This window comes from Oncorhynchus gorbuscha, linkage group LG06 (genome assembly GCF_021184085.1).
Source record: "Oncorhynchus gorbuscha isolate QuinsamMale2020 ecotype Even-year linkage group LG06, OgorEven_v1.0, whole genome shotgun sequence".
NCBI classification, from domain to species: Eukaryota; Metazoa; Chordata; class Actinopteri; order Salmoniformes; family Salmonidae; genus Oncorhynchus; species Oncorhynchus gorbuscha.
In genome coordinates this window covers 24,369,255-24,383,272 of record NC_060178.1, presented here as the reverse complement: position 1 = coordinate 24,383,272, position 14,018 = coordinate 24,369,255, and the positions used below count along the sequence as shown (strand labels likewise).

At 44.0% G+C, this 14,018-nt stretch overlaps 2 protein-coding genes across 3 annotated transcripts; one reads left to right on the top strand and one right to left on the bottom strand.

Annotated features, from left to right (window-relative positions):
• Positions 1–437: 437 nt before the first annotated feature.
• Positions 438–10,980, top strand: LOC124037738 (oxysterol-binding protein-related protein 1-like). 2 transcript variants are annotated; one of them, XM_046352749.1, is made up of 14 exons: positions 438–705; positions 1,109–1,289; positions 3,524–3,599; positions 7,386–7,520; positions 7,714–7,811; positions 7,904–8,086; positions 8,224–8,331; positions 8,453–8,542; positions 8,678–8,801; positions 9,330–9,443; positions 9,594–9,717; positions 9,824–9,914; positions 10,150–10,170; positions 10,501–10,980. In XM_046352749.1, exons 2-14 carry the CDS (start codon positions 1,225–1,227, stop codon positions 10,601–10,603), a joined length of 1,332 nt encoding a protein of 443 aa, XP_046208705.1. In that variant the 5' UTR covers positions 438–705; positions 1,109–1,224; the 3' UTR covers positions 10,604–10,980. The 2 variants fall into 2 exon arrangements, with proteins under 2 accessions (XP_046208705.1, XP_046208706.1); XM_046352750.1 differs by lacking the exon at positions 10,150–10,170.
• A 470-nt stretch (positions 10,981–11,450) lies between these two features.
• Positions 11,451–13,598, bottom strand: LOC124037737. Its single transcript, XM_046352748.1, has 2 exons — positions 12,403–13,598; positions 11,451–12,249 (listed from the first exon to the last, which is right to left on the bottom strand). The coding sequence occupies exons 1-2, from the start codon at positions 13,226–13,228 to the stop codon at positions 11,534–11,536; spliced, it is 1,542 nt and encodes a 513-aa protein (XP_046208704.1). The 5' UTR covers positions 13,229–13,598; the 3' UTR covers positions 11,451–11,533.
• Between the last annotated feature and the right edge of the window lie 420 nt (positions 13,599–14,018).

Here is a 14,018-nt window from a genome sequence, read left to right as displayed (position 1 = left end):
CTTGTAGTCTACAGACCGACACAACACAGATCCTCACAGCTGTACAGAGATCTCTGCTGATATCTATACTCTATTCACTGAATGCTGTAACTTGCTTTTCAGTGTTGATATTTAGCATAAATAGATCTATGTAGGCCATAAAGTGCCATCAAACGTATACTGTATGAGTATTAATTATACTGCGTGTGTGCATGTGTGTGCCCACTTGTGTTTGTGTGTGTCTGTACGTGTGTGGTTGTTTTGTGGCGTGTGTGTGTTTGGGGCTCAGGTGTGCAGTCTGAAATTGGAGCAGGAGGTTGAGAAGAATAATATCCTGTCCGAAGGGCTTCAGACTCTGGCTACAGAGCAGCACGAACTCGAGCAGTCCGTTGTCAAGGGCTCCTCTCCACGGAGCGCGCTCAGTGATGATGATTTCTACGATGCTGTATCTGGTGAGTATGGCTTGTTTTTATTTACGATCAGATTGGAATTGAAGTGCGAGAGCTTGAGATGAAAACTGGTGTCTTGTTTGACAGTATGATTATTTTATTGATGCCTATAGCTGTTCATGCATTTTATAAACTCAACTCTGGAATTCTAAGCCAGTTCCACAGCTTGTTTTAATTATTCCCCTCTAATCAGGGACTGATTTAGACCTGGCACACCAGGTGTGAGCAATTAATTATCGGGTAGAACAGACAACCAGCAGGCTCCAAACCACAAAGGGTAAGAGTTGACTACCCCTGGTCTAGGTGTTTACAATGTTATGCTAAGATGACTTGCTTGCTTGCTTGAATGTACTGTATGCACCAATTTAGTCGGAGTTGAGCAATACCTACAAAGTACTATTTTACTTTGAAAACGCTTTTTTAGTCACAAGATGGCCTATGATAATGGTTATGATGATTTTTGCAATGATCGATTGACTGATGCCTTCAGCCTTCAGAGGTTGGTTCAGGGCTCTTTAAATACAACCCTATCCACAGATCTGGTTTCTCCCATCAGGGCTTTCGTGAGGCTCAGGCAAAGGTGTCAGTTGTTGATAGCGACACAGTCATTCATAGCACTGTCACTCATGTATCCAGTCCCTGCCTTTACAACATGACTGCTTACTCCCTTTCATCTCAAGATTCGGACTCTGAGCACTCTCTGAGCTTCTCTGAGGCGGTGGCCAGTCATTCATTTGACAAGGACGAGGAGAAAGGCTCTGTCCTGTTCAGCAGCAAGCGCAGCAGCCCAACCAGCATGTCTCAGGAGAATCACCATGGCAATGAGGAGGAGTCCCGACCCAATGGGATTGTGAGGCACAGGTGAGCCCCGGCACACCCCTTCCTACCCACCCAGTGTCTCTCCCATCCACCCTGCATCCAAGCACACACAGGGAACGGTCCTGTTTACAGTACACAGCTGTTTTAGAAGGTAGAAGCTTCAGATTAGGATTAAACCTGGAAAGAAAAGCCTCTTTGCACAATAAGTTACAGGTGACTGCAAAAATAAAGGAAGCACGAGAAAGGAGGTATACAAAGTACATTGAAAGCAGGTACTTCCACTGAGTTAATTACACAATGAAAATATCCCATCATGCTTAGGGTCATGTATAAAAAGTATTTTGGCTAGCATGGCTGGAAGAGATCTCAGGGACTTTGAAAGAGGGGTCTCAAAGGAGCATAGGGGGTTTAAAGGGTGTGTGTCTCAGTCACCAGATCTCAACCCAATTGAACACTTAAATTAAGGCACCAAAATATGGAATTTCCTGTGGAAGAATGGTGTTGCATCCCTCTAATAGAGTTCAAGATACTTGTAGAATCTATGCCAAGGCGCATTGAAGCTGTTCTGGCGGGTCATGGTGGCACAACACCCTGTTAAGACACTTTGTCATTTTTTCTTTATTTTGGCAGTAACCTGTACCTTTTAATGTCATATTTTTGTTGTTGTTTGTCAAATAAACTTTTGTCTCTCCCTTTCTGTTTGAGAGAACCCTTTCTGTAAAAAAAACGCCTATAGTAGAGCAGTGGAAAAGGCAAACCAGGGTTGGAAATGAGTGGTTCTTATGACCAACTTAATAGAGAGGTGGAGTATCTTCCAGCTCCTAACTATCAGGATCTTGTTGTTTACCTTACTGTTTTTTGTTTTCTTGTTGTGTTCCTAGACTACATATGGTGTATTTTTTTGTGTGTTTTCAAAGTCCGTGTGTGAATAATTTAGCAAGGCAGCTAGGCTGGTCCAGGCAGGAGAAAGGCTCTCATTGAGAAGGATGAGTGCTGTGTAAAACCAGTTAAACTTTGATGAGGTCACAGTATCATGCAATAACTGGAACTCAGTAGGACCCTATGTTGACCGATCTGAATGCTGAACGCTGATCAGGGCGTAGAAGTGGAGGCCAGGCTTTTGGGAAGGCCGTGCATTTTAGTGCTTTTTCCAATCTGTCTTAAACAAAAAACATAACCTGTGGTGGTCCAAATGGTCAAGCCCAACCTGACTGACTGACTGACTGACAGTGGTAGTTAGGAAGGGAATCAAATGTCATAGTTGGGAAGGGAATCAAATGTCATAGTTGGGAAGGGAATCAAATGTCATAGTTGGGAAGGGAATCAAATGGCATAGTTGGGAAGGGAATCAAATGGCATAGTTGGGAAGGGAATCAAATGGCATAGTTGGGAAGGGAATCAAATGGCATAGTTGGGAAGGGAATCAAATGGCATAGTTGGGAAGGGAATCAAATGGCATAGTTGGGAAGGGAATCAAATGGCATAGTTAGGAAGGGAATCAAATGGCATAGTTGGGAAGGGAATCAAATGGCATAGTTGGGAAGGGAATCAAATGGCATAGTTAGGAAGGGAATCAAATGGCATAGTTGGGAAGGGAATCAAATGGCATAGTTGGGAAGGGAATCAAATGGCATAGTTAGGAAGGGAATCAAATGGCATAGTTGGGAAGGGAATCAAATGGCATAGTTGGGAAGGGAATCAAATGGCATAGTTGGGAAGGGAATCAAATGGCATAGTTGGGAAGGGAATCAAATGGCATAGTTGGGAAGGGAATCAAATGGCATATTTGATTAATGGGATGTGCAAACTAGTATATCCACAGGTTTTTATCTTCACATATCTTTGTGTGAGCAAAGCATTTGTGTTAAATATACGTAGGTGTTCACGGTGCCAACGTACATTTGTTGGTAAGATTACTCTTGTCTTAAAGAAGTGAAGGCCTCAGGGAGCAGCTATTTCCATGGATGGCTCCTGGACAGTAGTGGTGTAGAGGTGTTGATTGTAGACCTGGGCCTTCACTATATGTCAGCTCTACACATGCCTGAAACTAAACTGAAGGCTTTTGTTGCACTCAGCAGACTATATTCGCCTGAATAAGATATGACTCCTGCATTAGATATAAAGTATATGTTACATGCCTGGCACATCTCATCGAAAGAAATGCAGATCACTGTACGGTAAGGGTAGTGTCAAAGTCAACAGAGCACAACGTGATACTTGTGTCATTTGTACATTTACCAGATTCTGTTTGTGCGTCTGTATATCCCTCACTCCAGAACAAGTTTACCAGCATCCATGTTCTCCAGAAATGACTTCAGCATCTGGAGTATCCTGAGGAAATGCATTGGCATGGTGAGCTATCAACCAGAAGCACTCAGCTTTATTGTTCCTCTCCAAACCCCGTAACATGATGAGTAATGGGAACCTTCCTGGCCATAGTGCCTGTACTGTAGATCAGTCAGTCCTATACTGATGTACTGTGCAGTAAGTAACCTATATCTATACAATTCCCTGGAGCTTTTCTTTAGCAACAGCTTAGAGCATGTCGATAAAGGATCTAGCATGTCATAATCCTGATGTAGAATGTGGTTCAGTAGCCAAGGAGTGGTAATATACAATGCCTATACAAATTATTCACATCCTGTAACGATCGTCTGTGGTGGAAGAAGGTGAGGACCAATGCACAGCGTGGTAAGTGTTCATCTTTTTAATAAAGTAAACTGAACACTGAATAACAAAACAACAAAGAAACAACTGGAACAGTTATGTCTGGTGTAGACACACAGACTGAAAACAACCACCCACAAAACACAATCGAAAACAGGCTACCTAAATATGGTTCTCAATCAGGGACAACGACTGACAGCTGCCTCTGATTGAGAACCATACCAGGCCAAACACAGAAATAGAAAATCATAGAAAAACTAACAGACAACCCACCCAACTCACGCCCTGACCATACTAAAACAAAAGACATAACAAAGGAACTAAGGTCAGAACCTGACACATCCCTTGACTTTATCCTCATTTTGTGGTGTTACAAAGTGGGATTAAAATGGATTTCATAAAATGTTTATGTCAATGATCTACACAAAATACTTTAATATAAAAGTAGAAGAAAAATTCTAACACTTGTAAAAACAATATATATATGTATTTTTTAATATTGCTTGATTAGATAAGTATTCATCTCTCCATCAATGCATGTTAGCATCAACTTTGGTAGCAATCACAGCTGTTTCTCTTTCTGGGTATGTCTCTAAGAGGTTTCCACACCTGGATTGTGCATAATTTGCTTTTGGTTGTTAATCATTGCTAGACAAAAATGTTCAGGTCTTGCCATAGTCAAAACTGTGACTCAGCCTCTCAGGAACATTTACTGTCTTCTTGGTAAGCAGATAGATTTGGCCTTGTGTTTTAGGTTATTGTCCTGGTGAAAGGTGAATTCATCCCCCAGTATTTGGTAGATTTTGCCTGTGCTTAGTGCCATTCAGGGTTTTTTCTATCCTGAAAAACTCTCCAGTCCTTAACGATTTCAAGCATACCCATAACACGATGCAGCCGCTACTATGCTTGAAGATATGGAGAGTGGTACTCAGGAATGTGTTGTATTGGATTATACCCAAACATACCACTGTATTCAGGGCTAAAAGTGAATTGCTTTGCCACTTTTTTTGCAGTACTATTTTAGTGCCTTGTTGCTAACAGGATGCATTTTTTAAATATTTTTATTCTGTAAGGGCTTCCTTCTTTTGACTCTGTCAACTAGGTTAGTATTGTGTAGTAACAACAATGTTGTTGATCCATCCTCAGTTTTCTCCTATCACAGCCATTAAACTCTGTAACTGTTTTAAAGTCACCATTGGCCTCATGGTGAAATCCCTGAGTGGTTTCCTTCCTCTCTGGCAACTGAGTTAGGAAGGACGCCTTTATCTCTGTAGTGACTGGGTGTATTGAGACACCATCCAAAGTGCAGTTAATAACTTCACCATGCTCAAAGGGATATTCAATGTTTGCTTTTTATTTTATTTTTACTAATCTACCAATAGGTGCCCTTCTTTGCGAGTCATTGGAAAAACTCCCTGGACTTTGGTTGAATCTGGGGACTTTACAGATAATATGTGTGTGGTACAGAGATGGGGTAGTCATTCAATTAGCATATTAAACACTATTATTGCACACAGAGTGAGTCTATGCAACTTACTATGTGACTTGTTTTTACAATTTTTAAAACTTTTTACCCCTTTCATGTGATATTCAATTGGTAGTTACAGTCTTGACCCATCACCACAACTCCTGTATGGACTTGGGAGAGGTGAAAGTCGAGAGCCATGCGTCCTCCGAAACACGACCCTGCCAAGCCGCACTGCTTCTTGACACACTGCTTGCTTAACCCAGACGCCAGCCACACCAACGTGTCGGCGGAAACACCGTACAACTGGCGACCGAAGTTGACCCGCCACAAGGAATAGCTTATGCGCGAAGGGACAAAGAAATCCCGGCCGGCCAAACTCTCCCCTAATCCGGACAACGCTGGGCCAATTGTGCGCCACCTCATGGTTCTCCCAGTTTTTGCTGGCTGCGACACAGCCTGGGATGGAACCCGGGTCTGTAGTGACGCCTCAAGCACTGTGATGCAGTGCCTTAGACCACTGTAGACCACCAGGCCTCCAGTATGCCTCCCCAGCGTGGTAAGTCCTGTGGCAGCTTCACGCACCAGGCTTCCAGTACGTCTCCTCAGTCCGGTGAGACCTGTACGAGAGGCTCCACGTATGAAGCCTCTAGTGATGATCCATGGCACGAAGCCTCCAGTGATGATCCATGGCACGAAGCCTCCAGTGATGATCCATGGCACGAAGCCTCCAGTGATGATCCATGGCACGAAGCCTCCAGTGATGATCCATGGCACGATGCCTCCAGTGATAATCCATGGCCCGGAGCCTGTAGTGATAATCCAAGGCACGAAGCCTCCAGTGATGATCCATGGCCCGGAGCCTGTAGTGATTATCCATGGCACGAAGCCTCCAGTGATAATCCATGGCCCGGAGCCTGTAGTGATGATCCATGGCACGAAGCCTCCAGTGATGATCCATGGCCCGGAGCCTGTAGTGATGATCCATGGCACGAAGCCTGTAGTGATAATCCATGGCACGAAGCCTGTAGTGATGATCCATTCGGGACGTAGCCCCCGCTCCGCACGCTGATCCCTCCGCTTCCCTGGAACCGGACCGTGGATCGTCACCTGAGACTCCGGACTGGGAACCCCCGCTGGAGATCCCCAGTCCGGAGCCTCCAGCGGGGTCCCCAGTCCGGAGCCTCCAGCGGGGGTCCCCAGTCCGGAGCCTCCAGCGGGGGTCCCCAGTCCGGAGCCTCCAGCGGGGGTCCCCAGTCCGGAGCCTCCAGCGGGGGTCCCCAGTCCGGAGCCAGGGAAGCGGAGGGATCAGTGTGCGGAGCGGGGGCTACGTCCCTGAACCGGAGCCGCCACCGAGGATAGATGCCAACCCGGACCCTCCCCTATAGAGTCAGGTTTTTGCTCCGGACTCCGCACCTTTGGGGGGGGGGGGGTGTACTGTCCTGCCCTGACCTTAGAGAGCCGTTTTATTTCTCTATTTGGTTAGGTCAGGGTGTGATTTGGGTGGGCATGCTGTCTTCTATTTCTTTGTTTTTGGCCGAGTGTGGTTCGCAATCAGAGGTAGCTGTCTATCTTTGTCTCTGATTGGGAATCATACTTGGACAGCCTTTTTCCCCCGTAATGTTGTGGGTAATTGTTTATTTTCTGTGTGTGTTTGTGTGCGCCACGGTTGCGTCACGCTCGGTTTCTGTTTACCTGTTTTTTGTGACGGTTTCACTTTATTAAAGATGTGGAATTTCATGCACGCTGCGCCTAGGCTCATCTATGACAGGGAGTTTGAAGACAGTGAATGTGATACATAGTATGTACATTTTAAAAAAATCTATAGCTTGTCATGATGGGCCTATGAGAACTGCTCATGCAATAACTGCTCATTCCTGTAAAATCTAGACTTGATTATTTAATGGTTGATAGATGGGAATCACATAGTACAACTACTTGTGAGCTGGCTTGCGCTCTCTCCTTTTCTCTCTCATTCACTACTTCTCTTGTTCTCTCTCTTTTAGGAGCTGTCTAAAATTACCATGCCAGTTATTTTTAATGAGCCCCTGAGCTTCCTTCAGCGTCTGACAGAGTACATGGAGCACACATACCTCATCCACCAGGCCAACGCCTCCTCTGACTCCATAGAGAGGATGAAGGTACACACACATTTGAGAAATAATCTGGAAAATGGGTTTGATTATTGATTTTTCTTTTCTTTTTTGTTGTCCACTTGCATTGAGAGAGACAAACATAGAAATGTATAACAAATACTGTATTTAGAAAAAAACGAGCTACGAAATTGTACATTACGTCTCCACATCAAGTCATTTTTCTGTTTTGCACGGGCAGTGTGTGGCAGCGTTTGCTGTGTCTGCTGTGGCTTCCCAGTGGGAGAGAACTGGGAAACCCTTCAACCCGCTACTGGGAGAGACCTACGAACTGGTCAGGTAAGAGGGAGGGAGGAGTTCATCTCTAACACTGGTGATGGATTTGGATGTGGTAAAAGACAAGTGTTGAGCTCACCCCTTTTCTCTGACAGAGAGGACCTGGGGTTCAGGCTGATCTCAGAGCAGGTGAGCCACCATCCACCAGTCAGTGCGTTCCACGCCGAAGGCCTGAAGAAAGACTTTGTGTTCCATGGCTCCATCTACCCCAAACTCAAGTTCTGGGGCAAGAGCGTGGAGGCTGAACCCAAAGGCATCATCACACTGGAGCTTCCCAAGTAAGCATACTCATTCATGCACTGTCACTTTCACACCACATTCAATCAACACAACAGTTATGTGTGATGTTTTCTCATGTTGCCTGTGTGAAACCAACATGTATTTTCCCACGACATGTTATTATTTGTACTTCCAGGTACAATGAGGCCTACACATGGACAAACCCTACATGTTGTGTCCACAACATCATCGTGGGGCAGCTGTGGATTGAGCAGTATGGCAACGTGGAGGTGCTCAACCACAAGTATGTCAAAAATACTGTCACATGCTCTGACTAAGAAGGAAGTGCAATATGTGAATGGGGAAGCATGACTAAAAGAAATGAAAAGGAAAATGATTTGATGGTATTTCTATTTTTGTTACAGAACTGGAGAGAGATGCTGTTTGAATTTCAAACCCTGTGGCCTTTTTGGCAAGGAATTGCACAAAGTTGAAGGCTATATTCTGGACAAAACGTAGGCAGCTTTGATTTAGCCAGCCTATCAATCTATCTCACGTTTGTAATGTATTTTTCCAGCATGTTGACATATTGACGGAAGTCAGTGACGTCTGCAGTGCTTTAACTGATAGTATGTGTGTGTTTGGCACAGCAAAAAGAAGGTCTGTTCTCTCTACGGAAAGTGGACAGAGTGTATGTACATTGTGGATTATGCCGCATTGGAGGCACATAAGAAAAGTGGGAAGGGGACAGTGGAAATGAAAAGCAGCAAACCGGTATGTACCCCATCAAATCATGTAGTCCTTTACATGGTGAACACATGCTTTGAGTTCTCCATCCCTGAGGCTTGTTTTATACTGCAAAGAATGTCATATGCTGGTGTTAATTCCAGCCACTTTCACTGTGGTATTTTCAAATATAGCAATCTTATAGTGACTCATTCATTGATTAGCAGAGGTGTGGGATGGGTGACCTTTTCTATACTGTCTTCAGTTCTCGACTTTGGGATTGTCAGTTGATTTTGGCTGCGGGTGTTTCCGTCGCTGTGATGACAGCTCTTACGGTTGTAGATAGAAGAGCTTCAGTGCAGTGCTCCCCTCATGTGGGTCGCCACAGCCACAAAACCATAAACCCTGCCTATTTCTACAATCTCTCTTCAAATGTGATTTTAAACCTATCCTTAACATTAACCACATTGCTAACTTTATTTCTAACCCTAACCTTACATTTTTCCATGTAGCCAATTTTGACTTTGAGGATGTGGAAACTTCCCATGTGATCTTGTTGTGTGTCCTGTTGTCCAGGGCTCTCGTGAGGAAGTGGACGAGATCTCCCTACCAGAGGCTGACACAGTCGAGGTCATCCCAGGCAGCTATCTCCTTTGGAGGATAGCCCCCAGACCAGTCAACTCTACAGAGGTTAGTCGCATCGGAAACCCTCCTATTTAGATGCATGGTTTACTCAAGCACATAGAAATGCAGAGGCTCAGAAACTTCAAAGTCATAAAGCATCATTTGCATAATCTTCTTCACAGCTTTGTGTTTAAATATTCAGTCCTGTATTTGTAGATGTACAGCTTCACGTCGTTTGCCATGCAACTGAACGAGCTGGATAAAGATATGGATGGGCTCATCCCAAAGACAGACTGCAGGCTTAGGCCAGACATACGAGCCATGGAGAACGGAGATATTGGTACGAATCATAAGTGCTTGTGCCCTATCTGCAAACACTTTCCTTGAACACACAGTTGATCTAAGATAGATCAGTGAAAACCCTGTGTGTTTTCTCCTTGCTGTAGATCTTGCAAGTGAGGAGAAGAAGAGACTAGAAGAGAAACAGAGAGCTGCATGTAAAACCCATTCCAAATCTGATGACGAGTTGAAAACAAAGTAAGACGATGAGAGAAATACGGTTATGTTTTGACAATTTCAGTTATGTTATATTCTACTGTATATCAATACACCCATATATTTTGAAATAAAGCAAACGTATTAAAAAAAAGAAAAGGTATCCCTTCATTTAATCCATGTCATTATTTAGTTTACTGCTTTATAATAATGAAAAGTCCTACTTTTCTCTTCCATTGTCTTGTTCTCTGTTTTGCACCTTTGCTTTGATGTGAAGAAACCCTGCCCTCGGCCCCAGGTATTAGTTGCTTGCTCTTCTATTGCGTGCCTTATGTGCTCTCCACTGTCACACTGTTGTGTGGTAGCGCCATCTACTGGTGCTAATACATACTGTGCATGGATCAGTTCTGATCTCTGAAATTCAGTTAGTGGCCCAAATAAAAATAATTGCATACATACCCACAGTCCATTTATTGCACATAACCAACGCATAATTGTCTTTTTAGACTTAATGTTTATTCATGCATGCAGTACTTTATGTAATGTAGATACTAACTCTCATCCATAGAATGACAGGATGAAAGCCTGAACCCCACCCATGCTCACGTTATCCATCCTGTGTCTCCAGGTGGTTTCAACAGGGTCAGAATCCCCACAATGGCTCCCAGGACTGGTTGTTCTCCACTGGGTACTGGAACCGCAACTATCCCCTGTTACCTGATATTTACTGATGGACATTCATTCCTTGAATAGTGAGATTGATTCTTATCCACGTCAACTTCCTTATCTATCATGAATACATTAAAGCCTTAATTTATTACAATGAATACACTGTGTATGAAAATAGCAATAATAGATGTATTTGTGATACAAAATGTTCTGCTGTTAAACATGCTTGATATGAATGTAGCGTCTATATTAGGTCACATGTTCCATGCAGCCATCATTTTATTATCACTTTTTTGTGTGTTCTTATTAAGCAATATGGCACAAGGGGGTGTGGTATATGGCTAAGGGCTGTTCTTATGCGCAACGCGGAGTGCAAGGACACAGCCCTTAGCCGTGGCCATATGTCACAAACCCCCGAGGTGCCTTATTGCTATTATAAACTGGTTACCAATGTAATTATAGCAGTAAAAATACATTTTTGTCATACCCGTGGTATACGGTCTGATATACGATGGCTGTCAGCCAATCAGCATTCAGGGCTCGAACCACCCAGTTTCTAATTGTGTTTTGATTGTGAATGCTGTAATCCATCATTACCGTGTGCCATTTGCACAACCTTGCTCCCTTGATACTATAGGAACACACAGTATCCACACATTCAATCTGTTGCTCCTAATGTAATGTACAGCTGTGTTGTGCCCACAACTTTATTTCATTTTTCTGTTACAAAAAAATAACTGCACTCACATATACATGTGGTTGGGATTTATTAGTTTATAACACTTAATTTCTGATATTTTAATGTGTTATCCCACAGTCCTACTGTTACTGATCTAATATTCTGACTACTTGTATTTTCTTTTCTTGTTTAGTCCATCTACACAGAACAGTAAGAAGAGTGTTTTGTTCACATGTTTTATTGATGGCAAAAATCCATGTAGCCATCACACGTTGGCTGATCCACGTCAGTTCAAGCCACCACAAGGTTTACTTCAAGCGACCCGTTTGAAGGGGACACTAGGACGCGCCCTCCTTCCTTCCTCAGCTTCCAACACGTAGCTGTATGGTACGTAGGCGGCGGGGTGAGCAGGTGCCAAGGCTTTTCGCACGGAGTGGCCATCCATCGGTACATAGACAGGAACGTATTTCATCGTTGACCTCGGCTGCAAAGGCAGACGATAGGAATCACTGTCTGTTGGATAGCAGTTGCTTGACATCAGGGTAGGGCAGGCGCATCGTCGCCTGGTCACTGCAGGGCCCTCATTCCAGCAATAAGTTGTTGTCGAAGTCCGACAGGATTTGATTTGCGTCTGCTGCTTCAAACGACCAGTAGTGTGAGGCCTAACCATTACGCACCGTGGCACGTGTATGGCAAGAGGCACCGTGCTCTCTGCAGCGCAGTGGCACAGGTTTATTTGAGATTGACAAACAGGCGAGTAGTCGTATGCGCACTGATTGTGCAGTAGACCTGGGTGGTGGGTCGGTAATAAATGGGAATAACTGTAGTCTTGTGGCGTAGAATAGTGGCAGGCGCACTCTTGATGATACCGTAGCTGAGCGCAACAGCATGGCGCATTATATTGTATTGGAACGAATAATTTTCCATGACTCTCGCCCTTACTGATGTGTTGACCTCTCCATGCTTCGTCGTCATGGTTTGTTTCTGGTGACACTTCATTATCTCTTGGGTGCTCAGTATCTTGATAGCCTGACAGACAAAAACAAAGATGAAACATCACCAACCCATTTATTATGCCATCTTTTTATAGTGCTGCTCTGATTTATGTATTTAAAAAAACAAAAACATGTTTAATTGATCATTCATGGCGAGAAGACAATTTAAGTAATTTTTTCGAAATACCTTGTTCAGAATGCACAACTGCTGCAGCGTTGAGTGAGCGTCTCTCATTCGTGCACCCTGAAGGTCTATCGGCTGAGCTCCGGGTGAAGGATTTCCCTGGCACTTGCGCCCATGCATCGATCCGAACTCTTCGTCGGTTAGTGGTCGCTATGACCTGTGTTTTGACACCGTGGCTTTCCCTCTTGGGTCCCGTAGTTGTTTCTGCAGCTCTTTGTCCTACGGGAGACTGTGACTGTGGAATTGTGGAAGCATCTCCTCTTGGAGAGGGAAGCCCTTCGGTCACTAGTATTGTTTCACGTTGTTCTGGGACTTTGCTGAGGTCATGGACTAACTCTCTTATTTCGTCGACATGTTTACATGGTGTGTCGAGTGTTTCTTTGTAATTTAGTGTGATTAGGGTTACCTTGTTCTCAGTGCATGGATTACTGGCCGCCTGGACAGGTGCGTCTCCGACCGTCCCGTTTTCGGAACGTACGCTTGATCGTGTATTGGCGGGCTTGTTGGGGCCTCCACCTTGTTTGGCTTCAACTTCTTGCCCTCGTGCGTTCACCGACTGTTTTACACTGCTTGATTTAAATCTCCAGTCAATTGTAACAGGCGAAATACCCGGTTGATTTACCACGAGGGCAGATTTGGGTCGTGCGTAATTATCTTGGCCACCGTTGATCTGTAAATTGCTCTCCATTATATGTGTACCTATGACTGCGTCCCCCTTCGCTGTGGACGAAATCCTAGTGACCCTATCTGGAACTGAACGTGATGGTGATGTCGGTTCCTCCCTGGTTAATCTCGAGAGCCCTGGTTGTATGCCTTCGAAACCAATCATTTTCAATTCTTCCTCAAAACCATCGTCGTGTAAACTCTCGGCTAAAAAGAAAGAGCCTATGCACGTTAGAGAAGTCTACTCAAAGCGATCCGATAAATCTATATGGAATTGTATGGAAGTACTGTTGTATTTTATGTTATAGGCTAGTGATTGTCACATGATTAAATTGACGTGTAGTACAAAGGCATTCTTGGTATAATGAAATGTGATTCCTGCCTTGTTCCTTACCCCTATTTTTGTGGAAATCCACCACAAGCTTCTTTATCCCAAAAGACGGGTTCTCTAGATTCAAGATAAAAAGCTCAATCATTGTCAATAAATAATCCATGCAATGCATAAGGATGGAGTCCATTTGTTCCTACCATTTTTGAATTTCTTCAGCTCTGTCAGATAGTAAAGGGCGAAGAGTTTAAGGTTGTCTGGTCTCTTTTTCAGTACAGCCCGGGACAAACCCTCCAGCAATGTAGTCAGACCATAAGGAAGGATGACATCATATTGCCCCCTTGACATGCTTATGGATCTCCAAAGCCTCAAAGGTTCAGAATAAATATTGTTAGTGGTTGCTCTTAGATACACACGAAGACATAGCCTATTTTCCACAGCCAAAATCACTGCTCTAAAGTACCAAATTTGAGCTCACTTGAAAATAGTCCAGCCACAGATTAGGCAATAATTACATGCAGACACCAGATAGATGACGCATTCAAGGTTATTTGACTATGTTCTGCAGACATCAAACACACGTTGTTAATTTTGAGACCGCCAGACTACATATCTATAGTTCGCCAGA

Bases quoted from the DNA above. Each gene is read 5' to 3' on its own strand.
- LOC124037738 (XM_046352749.1), top strand. From the start codon at position 1,225: ATGTCTCAGGAGAATCACCATGGCAATGAGGAGGAGTCCCGACCCAAT. The intron at 8,332-8,452 runs GTATGTCAAAAA...TTTTTGTTACAG, and splicing joins GTGGAGGTGCTCAACCACAA to AACTGGAGAGAGATGCTGTT. The intron at 9,915-10,149 runs GTAAGACGATGA...TTTGATGTGAAG, and splicing joins GATGACGAGTTGAAAACAAA to AAACCCTGCCCTCGGCCCCA.
- LOC124037737 (XM_046352748.1), bottom strand. From the start codon at position 13,228: ATGATTGGTTTCGAAGGCATACAACCAGGGCTCTCGAGATTAACCAGG. The intron at 12,250-12,402 runs GTATTTCGAAAA...TTTGTCTGTCAG, and splicing joins AGTTGTGCATTCTGAACAAG to GCTATCAAGATACTGAGCAC.